At 42.5% G+C, this 25209-nt stretch overlaps 1 protein-coding gene across 2 annotated transcripts; it reads right to left on the reverse strand.

Moving 5' to 3' along the window:
* Positions 1–1213: 1213 nt before the first annotated feature.
* Positions 1214–18182, reverse strand: gpnmb (glycoprotein (transmembrane) nmb). Of its 2 annotated transcripts, none has more exons than XM_045709474.2 (12): positions 17983–18182; positions 17081–17218; positions 16816–16980; positions 16533–16706; positions 15569–15730; positions 10733–11044; positions 10431–10493; positions 10060–10302; positions 9776–9875; positions 9397–9620; positions 3214–3307; positions 1214–3070 (listed from the first exon to the last, which is right to left on the reverse strand). In XM_045709474.2, the coding sequence occupies exons 1-12, from the start codon at positions 18050–18052 to the stop codon at positions 2917–2919; spliced, it is 1899 nt and encodes a 632-aa protein (XP_045565430.1). In that variant the 5' UTR covers positions 18053–18182; the 3' UTR covers positions 1214–2916. The 2 variants fall into 2 exon arrangements, with proteins under 2 accessions (XP_045565430.1, XP_014033855.1); XM_014178380.3 differs by having other exon boundaries at positions 1215–3070; positions 10431–10496; positions 17983–18181.
* Between the last annotated feature and the right edge of the window lie 7027 nt (positions 18183–25209).

A 25209-nucleotide genomic window follows, 5' to 3' on the forward strand; every position in this document is an offset into this window, starting at 1 on the left:
ATGGAGCATGATGAACTGGAATCTATAGTTCGGTTCTCTAAAGCCAGTACAAACTTCAGCTAACTTTAGCCCCAGTGCAACTGTGTTCGGTGGTCAGTTATTGCAACAGTGTAGTAGTGTCATAAGTCCCAACTTGAAATTATATTTAAATCCGGTTACTTGTTTCATCACTTGTAACCCCCCCACCTACTCCCAAGACACATGCAGATTGGTAGGCTACAGACATTACCAGTACATTCACAAACTGAGTGGTTAGTTCACAATCTTTATTTTAATCTTTTCAGAACAGAATTACATTTTTAGATTGGTTTGAAACGAATGATTTTATAGTAACTAAATAACTACAATTCAGTACATTCGTGCAACAAATGTAAATGACATGCACATTAGAGAATGGGCAGTGGGATGTACAGTTAAACACTGATAAATCTAATATTTGAACATTTTCTAAAAGTAACACATTGTTAGGCTTGTGAGACTGCAAAGATATTTAGTAAATTTTATTTACAAAATAATTAGCTCCGATTATCCGTCAAAGCTGTTCCACTTGGCCCAGTTCCATTTTAGTTCCTAGCCTAATTTCCCTTTTCCCTAATTTCCCTAATTTCCCTCACAGATCTGAAAAGACTTGGGGAAGAAGCTAGGGATTGAAATGGGAAAGGGCCTTACTATCACGCTCACACCAGGGGTGTATTCATTACAGAAACTGTTTACAGTTTAAGAACCAAATGGAAGCAAACAGAGCAAAACGAGTGTCTATTGGACAAATTCAGGTAGGTCCTGCCCATGTTTCGTTCTGTTTAAGAAACATTTTGCAACAGAATCGGTGGAATGAATACACCCCAGCACTGTCTTAAACACTGCCCTGCCCCAACTTCAAAACACTGAGCTTTATTGCAAACTTTTCTTAATTCTTGCTATTTGCCACATACTTAAACTTCTCATAATTCTTGCCATTTGCCACATACTTGTGCTTTTCTACTACAAAGTGAACTAAACAGAAAAGATAACTATTTTCATATTTTTCAGCACAGGTGAAATGTACCTCTTGCCTATTAACAGTGCTACTTTAACACACACTAAAATGTGAAGAAGTTCTCTTGGTTATTGGTATATATATATATATATATATATATATATATATATATATATATATATATATATATATATATATATATACTGCTCAAAAAAATAAAGGGAACACTTAAACAACACAATGTAACTCCAAGTCAATCACACTTCTGTGAAATCAAACTGTCCACTTAGGAAGCAACACTGATTGACAATAAATTTCACATGCTGTTGTGCAAATGGAATAGACAACAGGTGGAAATTATAGGCAATTGGCAAGACACCCCCAATAAAGGAGTGGTTCTGCAGGTGGGGACCACAGACCACTTCTCAGTTCCTATGCTTCCTGGCTGATGTTTTGGTCACTTTTGAATGCTGGCGGTGCTTTCACTCTAGTGGTAGCATGAGACGGAGTCTACAACCCACACAAGTGGCTCAGGTAGTGCAGCTCATCCAGGATGGTACATCAATGCGAGCTGTGGCAAGAAGGTTTGCTGTGTCTGTCAGCGTAGTGTCCAGAGCATGGAGGCGCTACCAGGAGACAGGCCAGTACATCAGGAGACGTGGAGGAGGCCATAGGAGGGCAACAACCCAGCAGCAGGACCACTACCTCCGCCTTTGTGCAAGGAGGAGCAGGAGGAGCACTGCCAGAGCCCTGCAAAATTACCTCCAGCAGGCCACAAATGTGCATGTGTCTGCTCAAACGGTCAGAAACTGACTCCATGAGGGTGGTATGAGGGCCCGACGTCCACAGGTGGGGGTTGTGCTTACAGCCCAACACCGTGCAGGACGTTTGGCATTTGCCAGAGAACACCAAGATTGGCAAATTCGCCACTGGCGCCCTGTGCTCTTCACAGATGAAAGCAGGTTCACACTGAGCACGTGACAGAGTCTGGAGACGCCGTGGAGAACGTTCTGCTGCCTGCAACATCCTCCAGCATGACCGGTTTGGCGGTGGGTCAGTCATGGTGTGGGGTGGCATTTCTTTGGGGGGCCGCACAGCCCTCCATGTGCTCGCCAGAGGTAGCCTGACTCCCATTAGGTACCGAGATGAGATCCTCAGACCCCTTGTGAGACCATATGCTGGTGTGGTTGGCCCAGGGTTCCTCCTAATGCAAGACAATGCTAGACTTCATGTGGCTGGAGTGTGTCAGCATTTCCTGCAAGAGGAAGGCATTGATGCTATGGACTGGCCCGCCCGTTCCCCAGACCTGAATCCAATTGAGCACATCTGGGACATCATGTCTCGCTCCATCCACCAACGCCACGTTGCACCACAGACTGTCCAGGAGCTGCCCAGGCGTTGTAGGGAGGTCATACAGGCACGTGGAGGCCACACACACTACTGAGCCTCATTTTGACTTGTTTTAAGGACATTACATCAAAGTTGGATCAGCCTGTAGTGTGGTTTTCCACTTTAATTTTGAGTGTGACTCCAAATCCAGACCTCCATGGGTTGATGAATTGGATTTCCATTGATTATTTTTGTGTGATTTTGTTGTCAGCACATTCAACTATGTAAAGAAAAAAGTATTTAATAAGATTATTTCTTTCATTCAGATCTAGGATGTGTTGTTTAAGTGTTCCCTTTATTTTTTTGAGCAATATATATATATATATATATCTCTTTGTGATGCATTTATAAATGTGCTAAATGTATAATTTGTTACTAAAGAACCTCTAAGTAAAAACGTTAGCGCCTGTTCAGGATTATATAACGTTACAGAACATTCAGATAGAAATGTATGGTGTAGAACAGATACTCAATATCCTAACTGACAGACTAGTGTAAGTTCTATTCATTTTATTTCGCTCTGCTTCCCTTCTGTAGTACCGACGGTGGGTCTACACGGGGCGTCTGTCCGTCAGCAGGCGACTCCTCTCCTCGTTGGTGGGGAATATGATCTCCCTCAGCCGGCCCATACGACCCCCGATCTCAACATGGACGCTGGCATCCTCCACCAGGGACTTCCTCACAGGTCTGTAGACCTTATAGCGCCTAGGGGAGAGAGAGAGATGGAGGGGATGGGGGGAAAGAGGGAAAGAGGACAGAGAAATGGCATAGAGAGGGAGGAGAGAGATCATGAGTAAGGGAAGCTTGGTGATAGACGTGAGTGTGTGGAACACTGTGGCTTGACTTACTTGTAGACTATGAAGGCGATGAAGGCAAAGATGGCTACCAGGATAGCACTGGAGGAGAGGACAACCTCTGCAGCATGAGGAGCTTTAGACACTACTAAGAAAAAAAGAGGGAAATGGACAGAGTGATAGAGTTGGATCGAGGAGAGGAAGGGAAAGAAGTAGAAAGAAGTGCAAAGAAGAGATGTAGGTATGAGACCAGGAGAGAAGGAAAGTACTTTAGTATCAGGTGCAAACTTAGCACAAGCACTATTAAATAAAACCTAGACAGACACCTTTGGGTTGAAATGCCCCAAAGGAGACTGTTTTACCTATTTTTATCATGGAGAGAGAAATCCTGACAAAGGAGCAGGATATAGCCAACCCCATAAGGAGGAGGAGCTCTACCACGGTCTCATACAGGAAATTCATCCAAACCACTTGAGGTCAGTACAGAGAGTATGTGCACTCTGGCGTATATATATTCTCAGTAAGGAAGCAAGATCAACGTTTTGATCAGAGGAATAACAGTCAGAGGAAAACATGTTGTGTTCAAAGAGAATAATTAGTTAAGTTTGAAGTCACGCATGGCTGACCAGAACTCCATTCAAGTTAACATTAAAGAACTACCTGAATCAGCAGATGATAGTGTTGTGACTGAGTTCCTGGCTAAAGCTAGATGTAAGGTGATGGGGAGAGTGATGAGGCGCATGATAAGATACAAGGGTCAATTTACAAACTGCTCCAATGGAGATCGTTTTGTATATGTTGAAGCAGCACCCATCATTCCTATAACACGGTCTGAAAGGATGGGCCCTCACTAAATCTTTTATGATGAACAAGGTCCTGTGCGTAGACAGGACTGGCTGACACAATCCCACACTAGAGGGGGTCAGGAGATGGTGGAGTACAGTCCTACTACACTGGACAACATAAGGTGCATAAAGGAAACGTTTTCACACTGTGCAGGACAACAATCCTGTCCCCATGAGTAGGGCAGACGTATCATATATCTCAGCTGAAATGACTGAACGTGAGACTGAGGTTGAAGACGGTAATTCTTCGGCTCCCGAGAACAAAGACAGAGTGAATGAAACATTGGAGTTGGTACCTGGTGAGCTAGAGTCTGCAACAGTGACCTCTTATTCTTTTTCTTGGAATGAGAGGAAAAATGCTAAAAATGAAGCTGGGAAAGTGGCTACTCCCCTCATATATCTCTCATCATAACCCAATAGAAAACCTGGAGGTTAATAAGGGACCCTGAAGGTGGTGCAACTCTCTGGGGAATACAAAAGAAGGCAGCCAAACATCAATGCCGGCCTTCATTCAAACAAACCGGAATTAACATACACCAAAGCGGCCCAGGGTACCAAGCTCCCAATCAGTGTCTGGAGTTAGGTCACCTGCAGAAAAAAGGCTGATATGGAGGATGTAATTCTGGAAGAAGTGGAGAAAAGTCCCCCTAATTGATCATTGATGAAGGATTGAAATAATCTATATTTGAGTAACCTATATTATCTGGGACAGAGAAGGTTATTCTGTGTGTGAGCATAACTTCTGTCGCTACATGGCTTTTCAAGAGAATGAGCAATCTGCTGATCATTTCATTTTAATGCCAACTCTTGATACATGTCCCAAACAAAGCCCACCTTCGAGTCAGAAGCTCAGTTCCCTTAAACAGGTATTAGAAAACATTGTACCATGAAACTTTTTCAAACTGTTAATCAGGCTAACATTCTCTGGGACCCTGGTTCCAAGCCTAGAGGAATATTGGGAGGTCATCTGAATATTCCTAGCATTATTTCTAAGAGTGAACAGGTAGAACATTTATTGAACGACTCCAAACTAGGTTTTTTCTGTTTCTCTGAGACATGGCTGAAAAAATCTTCTATTTCTGCCTTTAATGTCCTTGGATATTCCATATTCAGGAGGGACAGGGGAGAGGTCAGAGGGGGTGGATTGCTTATGTACATGGAAGATAACTTTAAATGCAATCGTATGTGTGAATGTCATCCTCTCCCCCTCATATATCTCTCACTATTATTGGATCATATCGACCACCAACATCTGATATCTTGTTTAATGACCATCTAAATGCCATGCTTAAAGAATGTGATCATAAGAAGGAGATCATCTTCATGGGCGATTTCAATATAAACTGGGAAAACAAAACTTGCAGGAAAAAACTCAGATCAGATTATTTCAACCTGACTCAATCAAATAATACAAGGTCCAACCAGAGTGACACAGTCATCCCAGACTCAAATTTATCTGGTGTTTACTAACAGAACTGATCAAATAATTAAGTCCAGTAACTTACTAACTGGCATATCTGACCACAATGTTACATTGATGGTTAGAAAGCTCACTAAAAAGAGATTTAAGAACCATATTGCACTACACTTAGACTAGGTAACACTGTCACCACCGATAAATCCACGATAATCGAGAATTTCAATAAGCATTTCTCTACGGCTGGCCATGCTTTCCTCCTGGCTACCCCAACCAACAGCTCCGCACCCCCCGCAGCTACTTGCCCAAGCCTCCCCAGCTTCTCCTTCACCCAAATCCAGATAGCAGATGTTCAGAAAGAGCTGCAAAACCTGGACCCGTACAAATCAGCTGGGCTAGACAATCTGGACCCTCTCTTTCTAAAATAATCCGCTGCCGTTGTTGCAACCCCTATTACCAGTCTGTTCAACCTCTTTCGTATCGTCAGATCCCTAAAGATTGAAAAGCTGCCGCGGTCATCCCCCTCTTCAAAGGGGGTGACACTCTAGACCCAAACTGTTATAGACCTATATCCATCCTGCCCTGCCATTGAGGTTTTTGGATATAAAGAGGGAATTTATCGAACAAAACAAACATGTATTGTGTAACATGGAGTCTTGGGAGTGCTACCATATGAAGATCATCAATGGTAAGTGATACATTTTATCGCTATTTCTGACTTTTGTTACTCCTCTTCTTGGCTGCTAACTGTTTGTAATGATTCGTCTGCTGGGCGCTGTTCTCAGATAATCGCATGGTTTGCTTTCACCGTAAAGCCTTTATGAAATCTGACACAGCGGTTGGATTAACAAGAAGTTTATCTTTAAGCTGGTGTATAACATTTGTATCTTATGTATGTTTATTATGAGAATTTCTGTTTTGTTGAGTTTCACGCTCTGCAATTTCACCGGATGTTGTTAAAGACAGTGGATTACTGAACAAAACGTGCTAACATAACGGAGGTTTTTGGATATAAAGAGGGACTTGATCGAACAAAACGAACATTTATTGGGTAACTGGGAGACTTGTGAGTGTAACCATATGAAGATCATCAAAGGTAAGTGATTCATTTTATTGCTATTTCTGACTTTTGTTACTTGTCTACTTGGCTGGTTACTGTTGGTAATGATTTGTCTGCTGGGCGCTGTTCTCAGATAATCGCATGGTTTGCTTTCGCCGTAAAGTCTTTTTGAAATCTGACACCGTTGTTGGATTAACAAGAAGTTAATCTTTAAACCGATATAACACTTATATGTTTCATGAATTTTTATAATGAGTATTTCTGTTTTTGAATTTGGCGCTCTGCAATTTTACTGGATGTTGGCCAGGTGGGACGGTAGCGTCCCACACCTCCTAGAGAGGTTAACACAGTGTCCAAAGAAGGGACAATCTCTTCAGAAAGACAGGGTACTACAACGTACCCGTTCTACCACACGACGACGGTACTACAACGTATCCGTTCTACCACAAGACATATTCTTCAAAGGACAAGAGAGATCTCTGCTGGGCAACACGGCCTTCCATCTACGACCAATCTATTGAAGCATAGCTCAGAGTAAATATTTCTTGCATTTTCCTTTTCCAAATGGGCGGTTATTTAGAATGCATAAGATTCTGTATTTACGATAGCATAGCTTCATAAGGTCCGATAGAGACCCAATCCTTTTGTTCCTCAGTCTTCCCGCACTTTCATTCAAACCCAACCCCCTTTCTTTGTGTAACCAGCCATCATATCGGTTTCGTCTGCTAGGGACGTTTTCTTTTATGACATAATTACTAATCAATGTATGATCCATCCTGTGTATATGTAATTCTGTGATTATTTAGGTATTTAGTAAATAAATTATTAAACCGAATTTTGTATTGTTGATTCAACTTGTTAGCCAGGGTTTGTGAAGATAACCAAGAATTTTACGACGTTCAGATGAGACTGAATAAGGTGACGATTAATAATTGACTGCTATTGATATAAAAGATTACCAGGTCTTTAAGAGTTTATTCAGAAGACAACAGCTCTATAAACATTCTTCTGTTAGTTTAATCAGGTAATATTAATTACAGAGAAATTATTTTAGAAAATAGCATGTCATATCACTTAATCCGGCATAGCAATGACACGACACCTGTTTTAAAATCTGGTGACCCAACACTCGTGGAAAATTACCGACCTATAAGCATGCTTCCAGTGCTATCAGAAGTAGCTGAAAGATGGATGGCTGATCATCTGACTGTGATCACCTCATTCAGGGCAACTCCATACATCAAATGCAATTTGGATTCAGAACTAACCATTCTACCGAAACAGCCAATTGCTATTTTCTGGAGTGCATTAAATCTAAACTGGACATAGGTGGTGATGTCAGTCTTTTTGGATCTTAAAAAGGCCTTTGATACTGTGAATCATGAGGTCCTCCTATCCAAACTATCCTCCCTTAATGTGTCCACTGAAGTTATTAGTTGTATTCCTATCTGACAAACAGAAGTCAAAGGGTTCGTCTGGGGGACACTCAGTCGACTCTCTTTACTATAACACTGGGGCCCCAGAAGTGTCAATATTAGCCCCCCTTCTGGTTACCTTCTATAGAAATGATCTCCCACTTGCTTGCCTACAAGTTAACATGCAGATGTATGCAGACGATACAGTTCTGTATGTACACTCCAAAAAAATAGACAACTGGTTGTTAACAAGTTAAATTTAGCTATGGTACATGTTTCTAAATGGATGACTAATTCTTGCCTGCATTTAAATATCGACAAGACTGTTTGTATGTACTTCTCTAAGAAATCCATTGATTCTTCCCGACCAGCTGTTCTTGTTAATGGGGAGAATCTGAAAGTTGTGTCTAACTTCAGGTATCTTGATGTCATTTTGGACTCCAACTCTACATTTAAGAAACATGTGAAGGAGGTGGTTAACAAGGTGAAGTTTGGATTATCCAACATTAGGTTGATAAGACCTTTCCTTCCTCTGGAGGCCACCAAACTATATAGGCTATGATCTTCTCACATCTGAGATGTTGCCTCACATGCTGGTCACAAGCAGGAACTACTATTCTGAAAACAATTGAATCACTCTACAAACACTTTAAGATTTATGATAACAAACCAAACAGTTACCACCATTGTCATTTACAAACATAATTTATTTCGTCTGGATAGCTTTAAGCAGCATGTAGATGCAAGCCTTGTCTTTAAGATCCTGCATGGTCTTTCCCCTCCACTCCTATGCCGTCATGCTCAAGGAAAGCACCTCCAGGATAACAAGGGCAGTAACTAGAGGGGATTGCATTGTCCCTTTTCGACACAGTAAAATCAGTCAATCGGCCTTCTCTGTTAGAGCTACAGTATACTGGAATACAATGCCCATGGACTTGAGAAGCAGCACTGATTATTGTACTTTTACATTTGAATTGAAAACATGGCTCAGATCTATCCAAACCTGTACGCATGAGTTATCTATGCTTCCTCATATGTGAGATGACAGTTGATAATGTTGTTGTCGTTAGAATGATATTATTGGATGTAATGTATTGGTATTTTGTATTGTTTTAGTGAGTATGTGCATTGTGGCTGTATAATTGCCCTTAGCTGCCCTGAGACTACGGGTGCAAATTAGCTTTTGACTAAGCCCAGCACATTTACATGGATGTTGCATTATTGTAATATTGATGTTGATTATTGCACATTGTCCCCTATAAAATTATTTATTTATTTTATTTAAAAAAATTAAAACCTCCAACTACGACTTGGACTTATCCACATGTTCACAACATTGCAGCAGACATTGCACAGTCGGGCATCAGATTGCTGTATCAGATGTGGTTAGCTAATTATGCTAAACACCTATCCAGACATTGTGAGATCTGGCAGACGTGTGTAAAGTAGTCCGCCTGCAACGCTGCCAATAGTACCTCAGGGTTTTTCCCTGTGACCTACCGGGTGTGTCAGGGTCAGTGTTGCTGATGGTGATGGTGGTGGTGGCGAGGGCCATACTGCTGGCATCCTCCAGGGTGATGTTGACACAGTAGATCCCCGGCTCCAGGAAGGTCCTCCGCAGGCGCACCTCGCAACCCAAAGACGGGGGCACGTCGTCACACACGATGTTCCTGACCTGGCGGCAGGAGGGGTCCGACACGATGGTGCAGGCTGAGGTGGGAGTGCTACGGGGGGAGAGGAGAAGTAGAGGTAGTTATGGTAGATGGATGGGGAAACTATGGAGTGGTTTGTGTGCTAATATTCACAAATTACATTTTTCACTAGTGCCAAAAACATTTCTGTGGGTTGCCTTAGCAATGTTTAACTGTATTCCACTCACCTGCCCAGGCACTTGACCAGGAAGCTGATGTCAGTGTTGGTCACCTTGGCAGCAGACACATCCACGATTCGATTGGCTGGCTGGCTGTTGATTAGGTGCTCTGTGATAGGGTAAAGCCCAAGTGATGTCATTTTCGAGTGTGCGTAAACTCATCAGCCAAATCTGTAATGTACAAACTTTATATATTTGTATAGACTGATAAGTGATTAACTGAGGGGCTAACTGACTGACTATCTGACTTCACTGATTGTCATCAGTTTGACATCCCATTGTCATGCACCCACCAATGATGGTGATGTTGGTCTGGAAAGTTCCGTAGAGGTAGCGGAAGCAGTCGGTGGACGCCAGGTGTCTGTGACGGAGCTGGGCCATAGGGGTGGGGACAGCTGGCAGCAGCGAGGTCGGGTTGAACCCCTGGGTCACATCAGCCACCGTCGGGGGGAGGGGCTCTGTCGTCGGGAAGCCCGTTGTCCCGGGAACAGGTGTGTTGGGGCCCTTGGAGGTGGGTGTGGCAATGGTGACTGGCACTGGAAACGAGACAGTTGAATTTGGACAGTTTGTCAGCTGAATAGAACTAAACTCACAAGAGAAAACATTTCCTCATACACTCTGGCAGACACTTCTATTCAATACACATTGAAGAGTTAACTCTTACCATATCCATGGGTTGTTTCCATTTTGCTAGTGATGGAGTGAGTGCCAGGGGGAGGTGTGGGGGCTGCTGAAGGAGAGAAAAATATATATGATACAACACTCCAAAGATGGACATGAGGCTGCTGCTCAATCAGTCCAAAAACCATGCTCCATTCCCCAACGGTGCATACCTTATTCCAGGCATGTGTGGCTGTAGTACGGTGCAGGTGAAGCTCATTATTGTGTGTACTATGTACATACCTTCTTCTAGATTTCTGTACCTGTAGTATCCTCTGAAATGAAGTGTGTGACTCGAGTGTGTACCTGTAGTTTGCGGCGAAGTAACACTCATCGGTGTTGGCGGGGGGCACGGGATCTTGATCGCTGCCTCCACCGTCAGCTTCACGTTAACTTTGCCGACCGCGCTGTAGGCATGCGTGGCCACGTTGCTATGGGTGACCAGCTGGTTGCCGTCCTTGAAGTCCCAGATGTAGTCGACGGCATCGGCAGTCTTCAGGTATTTACTGGGGTCGTGAACAGACACACTGAACACCACATCCTCGCCACGCACAAACACGCTCGCCGACAGGTTGGATGCTGCCTTCTGGGAAATACTCACCGACACTGGGATCTTGTCTGTGAAGGGGTAAGGGTTAATGAGAAACACTCAGACATGATGCATCCGTTAAGCTATACATTCTCTTCTGTACTTCTGCGTCCCTCTGAGGAAGGACCGGCTGATGTGTACGAGACAGACTATGGTTGCTTCCCAAATGTCACCCTTTTCGCTACGTACACTTTTAGGGGGGGGGGGGGGGGGGGGAGCTACACTACATGTGGACACCTGCTCATCGAACTTCTCATTCCAAAATCACGGACCTTTATAGAGTTGGTCCCTCCTTTGCTGCTATAACAGCCTCCACTCTTCTGGGAAGGCTTTCTACTAGATGTTGGAACATTGCTACAGGGACTTGCTTCCATCCAGCCACAAGAGCATTAGTGAGGTTGGGCACTGATGTTGGACGATTAGGCCTGGCTCGCAGTCGGCGGTCCAATTCAACCCAAAGGTGTTCGATGGGGTTGAGATCAGGGCTCTGTGCAGGACAGTCAAGTTCTTCCACACTAATCTCAACAAACCATTTCTGTATGGCCCTCGCTTTGTGCATTGTCAGAAGTGTCATGCTGAAACAGGAAAGCGCTTTCCCCAAACTGTTGCCACAAAGTTGGAAGAACAGAATTGCCTAGAATGTAATTGTATGCTGTAGTAGCGTTAAGATTTCCCTTCATTGGAAGTAAGGTGCCTACCCCGAACCATGAAAAACAGCCCCAGACCATTATTCCTCCTCCACCAAACTTTACAGTTGGCACTTTGCATTGGAGCAGGTAGCGTTCTCCTGGCATCTGCCAAACCCAGATTTGTTTGTTGGACTGCCATATGGTGAAGCGTGATTCATCACTCAAGAGAACGTGTTTCCACTGCTAGGGCTGTGGTGGTCACAAAATTTTGTCAGTCGGTGATTGTCAAGCAAATAACTGTTGGTATCACTGTAATTGACCGTTAATTAACATAAACTCATTTAGCATCTCAACTCATAGCTTACAAGTCACTGATGCAGAACTTTGGAACATCTACATTAAAAAGTCTAATAAATCCATGTAATATAGCCTACAACTTTACAATAAATCCATGATTTATTTTTGACAGGTCTAAAGAAGCATGATATGAAGAAAATGTAGTCTATTTCAGAAGAACAGAATAGCATACTCTGAGTTGTCCTTATGTTAGGTCCTGATCTGGCTATGCCAAATGCCTGTGGGCTACACTAGTTCATTTAGCAGACAAGATTTGCTTAGAATTCTGTGGAATTATTTTATAGTATGAATACAATTGAACAAAGCTGAATAAAACAGAAAGGACATTTTCTCCAAACGATTTGAGGGAGTGTGCACATATTGCTATTCTGTGTTGAGCGGTTAATTTACAGTTATTAATGTAACTTTTTGTAAGTCGCTCTGGATAAGAGCGTCTGCTAAATGACTTAAATGTAATGTAAATGTAACTCTAGGTTGTTTTACAAACGTTGGCCTATATGTTTAGATTTTTAATACATTGTAAGGCCGCACGATGATTTGAAAAACATTGCTTGAAAGGCATGAGCTCTGCTTTGTTTTTTGCGCAGGCAGTACACACTACATCAGTCACTCATTCACAATTTGACAAGGACTTGATAATGCCTCGGATTTCACGGCGTTATCACCTTTGTGTGGCCGTAATGCACCCTAAAAAAATCCTTGCCTTTTGCGGCCAGTGGACACTGTGCCCTTCTCCCCGAGTGCTGAGCGCTCCGAATCACCTCACTCACATGGCTCTCCATCACATGAGCGGGTCTTTCTCACAGGCTACAAGTGAAGACAGACACATCGGGGATTCAACTGTGCGCGTCCTTATCCAATTCCGAGGTGCAAATTGAAGATATTAGAAGAACTGTCAGCATTTACTTCTCGTCAGCCAACAAGATGAGTAGGCCTAACGAACAGCAAAAGCACTATGTCAATCTACTATCCCCCCATAGTACAAAAGTCAACCTATTATATTCTGTGTGAGAAATAAATATTCCAAACATAGTCTGGGACAGTTGTGGGATGCGTTAGATTCCAAATTAATACAACCACTAGCATCAAAACCTTTTTTATTCAATGTGGCTGACACAACAGATCAGAACGTTTAGTTTAAAATGTTGATGAACTATTAGGCTATTCTTCACATTATAAGCGCAGCAATGGTCAGATGTACCGTTAGCAGAAAACACCATTATCAAAGGTGACCACAAATGCAATTATGCATGTAATGCTTTTATTATAAAGATGCATTTTTATGATGTACATTTTCTTCCCCAAACTTGAAACTCATGTATGCCAGTTAGGCTCTATACCCCTTGTAAAGCGAATGAATGTGCTTAATTTTAAGAAGTTATTTGGCAACTTTAGTTGTGATACAAACCTTATCAAACCATGTAGGCTTATGGGCTAGGCTAAGGCTACATGAGGTGTGCGACTACGATTAGAAAAAGTAGCCCAAAAAAGGCATTGTTTCTTAAGCTGGGCATTGTTCACAAGTGATAATATATAATTCATAAGTGATAGGATAATATTGTCACCCATCAGACTATTCTTGATTTAATCTAGTATTTACATATATTATTTAATATATGTGTGAAATGTATTTTGATTTACAATGGACCATTATCATGCACATGTATCGAAGCAGGGGCAGCAGGAAAAAATACATGTAATCTATACACTTAAATAGCGAATGGAGGACGCTTTTCATATGGTTCATTTTCATGCCAGCCAGGTAGGCTATACTCCGGTTGTAAATATAAGCAATGTGCTTAATATTAGGAAAGTTGAGAAATAAATATAGTAGGACTAGTCTATAGAAAGCTGATGGGATCCTCCTATTTTTAGTCGAGACCATCACTCATGCGCAACATGAGCACATGGGCTCTCATGAAGTGTTTGATTAGATTTTCGATTACATTTGCTTTGATATCAGAGTGATTAGAGGGACAATAGAGTGCTGAGTACCAAGAAGTTAGCAAGTTTGGTAGGCTACTAATGACCATCAGCAGCATCAACACTTGGAGAAGCCTAATTACCGTGACTAAACGGTCACGTGGAATTTGACTGCCTTCATGACACGTGACCGCCGGTGTGGTGGTAATACGGTCACCGCAACAACCCTATCCACTGCTCCAAAGTCCAATGGCGGCAGGCTTTACACCACTCCAGCAAACACTTGGCATTGCGCATGGTGATCTTAGGTTTGTGTGCGGCTTCTCGGCCATGGAAACCCATTTCATGAGGCTTCCGACGAACAGTTCTTGTGCTGATGTTGCTTCCAGACGCAGTTTGGAACTCGAAATGAGTGTTGATACCGAGGTCAGACGATTTTTCAGCTTCAGCACTCGGCGGTCCCGTTCTGTGAGCTTGTGTGGCCTACCACTTTGCGGCTGAGCCGTTGTTGCTCCTAGAAGATTCCATTTCACAATAACAGCACTTACAGCTGACAGGGGCAGCTCTTTAGTATGAGCTCTTAGTATGGGCCATTCTACTGCCAATTTTTGTCTATGGAGATTGCATGGTTGTGTGCTCAATGTTATACACCTGTCAGCAACGGGTGTGGCTGAAATAGCCGAAACACTAATTGAAAGGGGTGTCCACATACTTTTGAGAATGTAGTGGCCTCCCGAGTGGCTCAGTGGTCTAAGGCACTGTGCTAGTTGTGCCACTAGAGAACCTGGTTCGAGTCCAGGCTCGGCCGCGACCAGGAGACCCATGGGACGGCGCACAATTGGCTCAGGTTTGGGTGGCAGGGATGTTCCTGTCCAATCGCGTACTACCGACTCCTGTGGTGGCCCGGGCGCAATGCATGCTGACACGGTCGCCAGGTGTATGGTGCTTCCTCCGACACATTAGTGCTTCCGGGTTAAGCGGGCGTTGCGTCAAGAAGCAGTGCGGCTTGGCTGGGTTGTGTTTCGGAGGACACACGGCTCTCGACCTTTGCCTCTCCCGAGTCTGTACGGGAGTTGCAACGATGGGACAGGACAGTAACTAGCAATTGGGGAAGGGGTAAAATAATACAATTTTTAAAAGAATGTAGCGTATCTAGAACTTAAAAAGGTTATTTGGCTGTCCCCATAAGAGAACCCTTTGAAGAACCCCCCTTTTGGGTTCCGTGTAGAACCCTTCTCACAGATCCTACCTAGAACCGAAAAGCGTTCTAATTAGAAACAAAAAGGGTTCTCCTTTGGGGACAACCGAAGAACCTCTTTGAAACCTTTTTTCTAAGAGTGTAGTGCACTACATAGTGCATTACATAGGGGTCTGGTCAAAAGTAGTGCACTATATAGGGAATAGGGTGCCTTTTGGGACACACCATCGGCCTTTGTTCCAATCAACAAAATTCTTGACTGTCACAAAAGATTTGAATAAGTGAAAGCAACAAAGCACTAAATCGCCACCTGACTAAGGGCTTGGTGTCCTATAAGATGTACAAGGGGAAGGAACGATAGTAGATGGGAGGAAGAAAGGTTGTGGATTGAGACCCGTCCCATTGATGCTTTGGGAATAGACATGAAGTGTATACAGGGGACTCACCTGTGACGAAGAAGACGGTCTTGTCTGTGGCCAGGGGGCTGTACTTCCTGCGCTCACGTTTCCTGTACACCATGACTTCTATCAGCTCTGGCCCCAGAGTGATGTCACTGGTGTTCACTGTCAGGGTGGAGGAGGAGCCATCACACGTCTCAGAGTACTGACCTGAGAGAGGGATGGAGGGAGTGAGGGAGAGAGGTGGAGGGAGGGAAGTGGAGAGGGAGGGCAGAGAGAGTTACAGCAATAGCAGATCTCCATCTCTCTCAGCACCTGCCTCCTCACCTTTCCCCACCTTTAAAGCTGCAATATGAAACCTTTTAGAAATGTGAGTTATAGATCTGTCATTCTTATTGAAAGCAAGTCTAAGAAGCAGATTTGTTCAATGTGCACTATTTATATGCTTTGTTTTTGTGTCTTTTACTTTCGGTTTTGTATACCAGCTTCAAACAGCTGAAAATACAATATTTTTGGTTGTGGAAAATATATTTCACAGCGGTTTAGATGGTACAATGATTCTCTACACTGTTGTTTTGTCAAATTAACTGAAATAAGGGAAAGGGGGATACCTAATCAGTTGTACAACTGAATGCCTTCAACTGAAATGCGTCTTTCGCATTTAACCCAACCCCTCTGAATCAGAGAGGTGCAGGGTGCTGCCTTAATCGACATCCACATTTTCGGCGCCCAGGGAACAGTGGGTTAACTGCCTTGCTTGAGGGGCAGAACGACAGATGTTTACCTTGTCAGCTCGGGGATTCCATCCAGCAACCTTTCGGTTACTGGCTCAACGCTCTAACCTAGGCAAACTATTAGAATTTTAGCAACCAGGAAATGGCAGAGCGATTTCTGCATAGTGCATCTTTGATAGAGCACATATAATTGAAGACATTGTGCGTGCATGTGTGTGTTACTTTATGACTGTGTGCATGAGTATGTCCATGACTGATTGTGTTTGAGTGAGACTTACCCATGGAGTGCCACACGTAGACGTAGCCCTTGTGTCTCCAGTCGTTGCTCTGAGGGAAGGGTTTCCCGTCTGGGAAGACGTTACATCTCTTCAGGTCAGTACACTTTCCAAAGCCATAGTCATCTAGCCAGGAGGTCCAGTTAAACACATAGCCATGCTTCAGCTGACCGTTAGCTGACCAGGGGAGGGGAGAGTTACAGTCAATACTGAAGTTATCAGATATTGTAATTTTTGTGGCACGCAAATGTGTGTGTGTGCATGTAGAGTGGTTTGTGGGAAGCACCTGAGGCCTCTAGCTCCACACCATCCGGACAATGCTCATCCCACACCAGCTCCCCATTGGCATCCTCCTTCTGACACGGTGGGTACTCTAGCTTGGCGGTAAATGACACCATAGAGCCAATGATCGCAGGACTGTCACTGGTCAGGCGAACTTTGACGGGCTGACCTGGATAGGTGTGTGAAAATAGTGGATAGCCAAATGTTTTAAAGGAGGAACGTTATAAAATTTCCCTGCATAATTTGACAAGGTCAGTGGTGGTGCTCACCTTTCCGCCGCGTTAGTTCCTTGGGACTGAAGGGTGGGTAAAGATAGTCATCCCACGGGTTACTGTCTGGGTTCCAACCGGGGATCGGTGGAAACTTCATCGATACTGAATGCTTATGAGGGAACATGTCCCGGTAAGCTGAGAGAGAGAGAGAGTAAATGTTTGTTTTGAGATGTATAGACTAAAATGGTGCTTTTAAAAACGTATATTGGAAAATGCTGCCTAATGTGAGAGTTCTAATGTAAGCTTATTGTATTAATTCGTTGAAACCAGCCTATTTCCATAACCATAAAAAACGGTCATATTCTAGACACAGACTACAATAGATTTAGTTCAAAACTGTTTTGTATAACGTTGGGAAACCTATCCAGGAAATTATATTCACAAGACGCATCTACTAGTGCACGCGCGTAAATGGCATAATTGGGCTCATGGGACTGAGACTGACAAGACAAGCGCGCGGATATTGGCAACGCAATAACAGCCCGCGCACCTCTCTGACATTCTTAGGAGATGACCAAGGTCAGATGAAAACAATTCAAGTCCGGAGCGTTCATTTTTACTTGTAAAACGTAATTTGTAAACCACAGGTGTAAACGGAGAAAAATAACAATACATTTCAATTCCATGCATAGCCTATGTGAAATTATTTCGACCTATAGCCTAGTCATTTGAAAGAGTTGACTGATTGCATTATTAAACCTTTATAGGCTAAAGGGGAAAAATATACAACGATATGCATAACAAGTATCAACAAGAATGTAGGCTTACAATCATCCCTATATTATTTAAATTCTTCATTTGCCAACAAATTATGCTTAATCTGCATCCAAGCATTTTATACCACAAACCTGATTGATAGGTACAGCTGAGACCCAAAAAGCAACCAAAACTTTACTTACTTTTGAGTCCATTTGCTTGAGAAACGAAAAAAGCGCAAGCCAGAACACAGACATAATGCAATCCTTCCATTTCGACCTGGAGAAAAAGCTGCAACTATCTATCTCCACACAACCCCAAAAATTTTGCTGCTCACGCTGACCCCACCAAACACATAACTGCTCCCACGCGCACCTATTCTCCCTTTCTTCCCCCGCGTGCCCGGAGTTCCATAATTTAATGGAGGGATGCATGCACACGCAAACATGTGACGTTGATAACAAGATGCATCTCATCCTTCATTAGGTCGCGCGCTTCATGTGAACCGTCTCAATCCCCAACCCTCTGCTCTGTCCTGTCCCGTCCCGTCCTGTGGGTCAGAAGTTTACATACACTCAATTAATATTTGGTAGCATTGCCTTTAAATTGTTTAACTTCGGTCAAATGTTTCGGGTAGCCTTCCACAAGCTTCCCACAATAAGTTGGGTGACCAGAGGACAGTAGAGGACAGTAGTGCGAAAAAAGAAACGTTTTAGATGCATGCCAATTTTTTTTTTTTGCACCACCAAGATTTACATGCTAAAATTAATACATTAATTGCACCATAACGGTGACAAACAGTGCCCATAAACTCTTAGGGTCTATATAAAGCTGTCATAACAGAAGAGCTTTCTTTTCAGAGCCTTGTCTGGCTGGGAAACTGTTCATTCAACCTAATTTACTGCCTTTTAAAAAACATAGCTGATATGGCTGACTTGCTTAAACAAATGTGGTTTCTACTGACAATTGAGATGTACAAACTATGGCATAAGAGGCCGACTAGCGGGTAAGAGGCAATCCGTAATTTCGATTAAGACATTAATGAGCGAGCTAGGACCGATGTAATCAATATAACTATTTGTTCAGCACTTTTGAAATATACAGCGACAGAATTCAGAATATGGGCCGTTCTTACAGTGTTCTCCCTGTACACCAAGTCAGAACCGTATGATAAATAAAGGGGGCATATAAGCAGACAATGAAAGCTCTTATAATATTAAATCATTACATTTCTCTAAAACAGGCTATAGGCTACATCTGCAGCACCAAGTCAGAACATTAGGCTAAGTTATGAGGGGGAAAGGGATCAAATTATTAGGGTGAGGCACATAGGGTACTAACAACTTACTACACAACATACACTTAGTATTACTTTCTTAGCTACAGTATACATACAGTGAAGTCGGAGGTTTACATACACCTTAGCCAAATACATTTAAACTACGTTTTTCACAATCCCTGACATTTAATCCTAGTAAACATTCCCTGTCTTAGGTCAGTTAGGATCACCACTTTATTTTAAGAATGTGAAATGTCAGAATAATAGTAGAGAGAATGATTTATTTCAGCTTTTATTTTTTTCATCACATTCCCAGTGGGTCAGAAGTTAACATACACTCAATTAATATTTGGTAGCATTGCCTTTAAATTGTTTAACTTGGGTCAAATGTTTCGGGTAGCCTTCCACAAGCTTCCCACAATAAGTTGGGTGAATTTTGGCCCATTCCTCCTGACAGAGCTGGTGTAACTGAGTCAGGTTTGAAGACCTCCTTGCTCGCACATGCTTTTTCAGTTCTGCCCACACATTTTCTATAGGATTGAGGTAAGGGCTTTGTGATGGCTACTCAATACCTTGACTTTGTTGTCCTTAAGCCATTTTGCCACAACTTTGGAAGTATGCTTGGGGTCATTGTCCATTTGGAAGACCCATTTGCGACCAAGCTTTATCTTCCTGACTGATGTCTTGAGATGTTGCTTCAATATATCCACATAATTTTACATCCTCATGCTCCCATCTATTTTGTGAAGTGCACCAGTCCCTCCTGCAGCAAAGCACCCCCACAACATGATGCTGCCACCTCTGTGCTTCACGGTTGGGATGGTGCTCTTCGGCTTGCAAGAATCCCCCTTTTTCCTCCAAACATAACGATGGTCATTATGCCAAACAGTTCTATTTTTGTTTCATCAGACCAGAAGACATTTCTCCAAAAGTACGATCTTTGTCCCCATGTGCAGTTGCAAACCGTAGTCTGGCTTTTTTTATGGCAGTTTTGTAGCAGTGGCTTCTTCCTTGCTGTGCGGCCTTTCAGGTTATGTCGATATAGGACTCGTTTTACTGTGGATATGGATACTTTTGTTCATGTTTCCTCCAGCATCTTCACAAGGTCCTTTGCTGTTGTTCTGGGATTGATTTGCACTTTTCGCACCAAAGTACGTTCATCTCTAGGAGACAGAACGCGTCTCCTTCCTGAGCGGTGTGACGGCTGTGTGGTCCCATGCAGTTTATACTTGCGTACTATTGTTTGTACAGATGAACGTGTTACCTTCAGGCATTTGGAAATTTATCCCAAGGATTAGCCAGACTTGAGAAGGTCTACAATTTTTTTCTGAGGTCTTTGCTATTTTCTTTTGGAATTCTGTAATTATCCAAGCTGTTTTATAGGCACAGTCAACTTAGTGTATGTAAACTTCTGACCCACTGGAATTGTGATACAGTGAATTATAAGTGAAATAATCTGTCTCTGAACATTTGTTGTAAAAATTACTTGTGTCATGCACAAAGTAAATGTCCTAACCAACTTGCCAAAACTATAGTTTGTTAACAAGACATTTGTGGAGTGGTTGAAAAACGAGTTTTAATGACTCCAACCTAAGTGTATGTAAACTTCTGACTTCAACTGCATCTCCCTGGCATATTACCTTTATGCAGCAGCATTCAATACATTTTTGTACTTACCTTGTGCTGTGCTCACTTGAACAGGAAGTTCTCGTGGCTGTTCTTCTTGTGGACAAATTTTGTCATCAAACTTTGACATCAACGTCTGGCATTCTCTTGATTTATGGTGATGTCATTACACCTGGGAACTCTGAAAAAAACAAGGTCTAATCATGATGTCCGTGATCTTCAGGTCAGAGCTCTAGAAAGAGTCCTGCATTCCTGACAGTTTTGGAGTAGAAATTGTCTATAATTGATTGATGATGATGGTGACGATGATTTGATTGGCCAGTGAAGTTGAGTAGGCTACCTACCTGCGTGTTCTCGTCAATATAGTCAATAATTTGGGCAACAGTCCGGCCATCACATGGTGGTGTCTGATGAACCTTTAAATTATACTCTACTAACATCGTTTTTGACAAGATAAGCATCCAATCTAATCACCCTATCCTTCCTCAGTCAGACTCAATGTGTCATCCTTCATCAATCAAAATATGAACTAGGATCATAAAGGACCAAAAACAAATATTATTTGTATTATTCTCTGAGATTTAATGTTGGGGATCATTAAATAAATGTACCTACACTCTACACACAATAGAAATAGTCAGGAGGTGTGCGTGAGAGAGCTAGAAGGAGAGAGAACGACAGAGATGGGTAGAGATGGGGGGGAGAGAGCTCACACTTACTTGTCTGAGGCCAAACCACACGACTAACAAAATTGTACACTTTATGGAACACAAACAATCACTATTTAATCCTGGAATATCCAAGGCCTGGCGTCATCTGCATTTGGCCTAAAAAGCAGGAACCTGGACTTCACCAAAAAATTTGAAATACAGACGTTGTCATCCTACAAGAAACATGGTATAGAGGAGATGGACCCACTGGTTGCCCTCTAGGTTACAGAGAGCTGGTAGTCCCATCCACCAAACTACCAGGTGTGAAACAGGGAAGGGACTCAGGGGGTGTGCTAATTTGGTATAGAGTAGACCTAACTCACTCTATTGAATAAAAAAAAAACAGGACATTTTATATTTGGCTAGAAATTATAAAGGAAATTATCTTAACAGAGAAAAATGTCCTCCTGTGTGCTACCTACTGTATACCCCCCCACTAGAATCCCCATACTTTAATGAAGACAGCTTCTCCATCCTGGAGGGGGAAATCAATCATTTCCAGGCCCAGGGACATGTACTAGTCTGTGCCAACCTAAATTCCACAACTGGACAAGAACCTGACACCCTCAGCACACAGGAGGACAAACACCTACCTGGAGGAGACAGCATTCCCTCGCCCATATGCCCTAGGCACAACTACACCAACTACACCAACAAAAACAGGTCACAATTCCTGCAGATCTGTCCCACGCTGGGTATGTACATAGTCAATGGTAGGCTTTGAGGGGACTCCTACGGTAGGTACACCTATAGCTCATCTATTGGCAGTAGTAGTGTAGAATATTTCATCACTGACCTCAACCCAGATTCTCTGAGCATTCAGTCAGCCCACTGACACCCCTATCAAATCACAGCAAAATCACAGTCCACTTGAACAGAGCAATACTCAATCATGAGGCATCAAAGCCAAGGCAACGGAATAATATTAGGAAATGCTATAGTTGAAAGGAAAGTTGTCACGCCCTGACCATAGAAAGCCCTTGGTTCTCTATGGTGTTTAGGTCAGAGTGTGACTAGGGGGGTGTTCTAGTCATTGTATTTCTATGTTGGTGGTTTGTATGGTTCCCAATTAGAGGCAGCTGGTAATCGTTGCCTCTAATTGGGGATCATATTTAGGAAGCCCTTTCTCCCACCTGCCTTGTGGGATATTGTTTTGTTGAGTGCTGATGTGCGCTCTGTTTGTTCACGGTCGGTGTTTGTTTATTGTTTGTTGTAGTTTCACTTTGGATTAAAAGTATGTGGAACTCAAATCACGCTGCGCCTTGGTCCGTCTTTTCTCACGATCGTGACAAAAGTAGTGTGGAAACCTACCAAAAAACAATTAGGCAACAACAAATTCAATCATTTTAGACAACTTCCTGGACAAAATGTTTCACTGTAATAGTGAAGCTGTAAACTTCTCAGTAGAAAATCTAAACAGTATATTTGACCTTTCAGCTTCCTTATCAAATCTAAACATTTCAAGCAGACAACCTAAGAAAATTAACAACAATGACAAATGGTTTGATGGAGAATGCAAAACCTAAGAAAGAAATTGAGAAACCTATCCACCCAAAAACATAGAGACCCAGAAAACCTGAGTCTACATCTTCACTATGGTGAATCACTAAAACAATACAGAAATACACCACGGAAAAAGAAGGAACAGCACGTCAGAAATCAGCTCAATGTAATTAAAGAATCTATAGAATCTAACCACTTATTGGAAAATACTAAACAAACAAAAACACAAAGAGTTATCTATCCAAAACGGAGATGTATGGGTAAACCACTTCTCCAATATTTTGGGCTCTTTAACAAAGAACAAACAGCAAACACATATACATGATCAAATACAAATCTTAGAATCAACTATTAAAGACTACTAGAACCCACTGGATTCTCCAATTACATTGAATGAATTACCAGGACAAAATACAAACCCTCAAACTCAAAAAGGCCTGTGGGGTTGATGGTATCCTAAATGAAATGATAAAATATACAGACAAATTCCAATTGGCTATGCTTAAACTTTTTAACATCATCCTCTGGCTTCTTCCCCAATATTTGGAACCAAGGACTGATCACCCCAATCCACAAAAGTGGAGACAAATTTTACCCCAATAACTACCGTGAGATATGGGTCAACAGCAACAACAGCAAAATCATCTGCATTATCATTATCAGCCAACGAGTACATTTCCTCAGTGAAAACAAAGTACTTACCAAATTACGATAGACCACGTATTCACCCTGCACACCCTAATTGACCAACAAACAAACCAAAACAAAGGCAAAGTCATGTTTTGTTGATTTCAAAAAAGCTTCGGCATGAGGGTCTGCTATACAAATTGATGGAAAGTGGTGTTGGGGGAAAAACAACATTATAAAATGAATGTACACAAACAATAAGTGTGTGGTTAAAATTGGCAAAAAAACATTTCTTTCCACAGGGCCATGGGCTGTGACAGGGATGCCGCTTAAGCCCCACCCTCTTCAACATACAGTGCATTCAGAAAGTATTCAGACCCCTACAGCAAAAAAAAAACATTTCTTTCCACAGTGCATTCAGAAAGTATTCAGACTTATTCTAAAATTGATTAAACATTTTTCCTCTCATCAATCTACACCCTCTACCCCATAATGACAATGCAAAAACAGGTTTTTAGACATTTTAGCAAATTAATAAAAATTAAAAACTGAAATATCACTTTTACATAAGTGTTCAGACCTTTTACTCAGTAATTTGTTGATGCACTTTTGGCAGTGATTACAGCCTCGAGTCTTCTTGGGTATGACGCTACAAGCTCGCCACACCTGTATTTGGGGAGTTTCTCCCATTCTTCTCTGCAGATCCTCTCAAGCTCTGTCAGGTTGGATGGGGAGCGTCGCTGCACAGCTATTTTCAGGTCTCTCCAGAGATGTTTGATCGGGTTCAAGTCCGGGCTCTGGCTGGACCACTCAAGGACATTCAGATATTTGTCCCGAAGCGACTCCTGCGTTGTCTTGGCTGTGTGCTTAGGGTCATTGTCCTGATAGAAGGTGAACCTTCACCCCCGTCTGAGGTCCTGAGTGCTCTGGAGAAGGTTTTCATCAAAGATCTCTCTGTACTTTGCTCCGTTCATCTTTCCCTCGATCCTGACTAGTCTCCCAGTCCCTGCCGCTGAAAAACATAACCCACAGCATGATGCTGCCACCACCATGCTTCACCTTAGGGATGGTGCCAGGTTTCCTCGAAACGTGATGCTTGGCATCTTGGCAAACAACTGTGTAAATGTGATATTTCCAATTTTATTTTTTTACTGTTTTGACCTTGTCATTATGGGTTATTGGGTGTAGATTGATGAGGAAAACAAACAATTTAATCCATTTTAGAATAAGGCTGTAATGTAACAAAATGAAAAGAGTCTGAATACTTTCCGAATGCACTGTATATATCAATGAATTGTCGAGGGCACTAGAACAGTCTGCAGCACCCGGACTCACTCTACTAGAATCTAAAGTCAAATCTCTACTGTTTGCTGATGATCTGATGCTTCTGTCACCAACCAAGGAGGGCCTACAGCAGCACCTAGATATTCTGCACAGATTCTGTCAGATCTGGACCCTGACAGTAAATCTCAGTAACACAAAAATAATAGTGTTCCAAAAAAGGTCCAGTTGCCAGGACCACAAATACAAATTCCATCTAGAGCACACAAAAAAACTATACATACCTAGGCATCAACGCCACAGGTAACTTCCACAAAGCTGTGAACGATCTGAGAGGCAAGAAGGGCCTTCTACACCATCAAAAGGAACATAAAATTCAACATACCAATTAGGATCTGGCTAAA

This window comes from Salmo salar, chromosome 27 (assembly GCF_965601325.2).
Source record: "Salmo salar chromosome 27, fSalSal1, whole genome shotgun sequence".
NCBI lineage: Eukaryota > Metazoa > Chordata > Actinopteri > Salmoniformes > Salmonidae > Salmo > Salmo salar.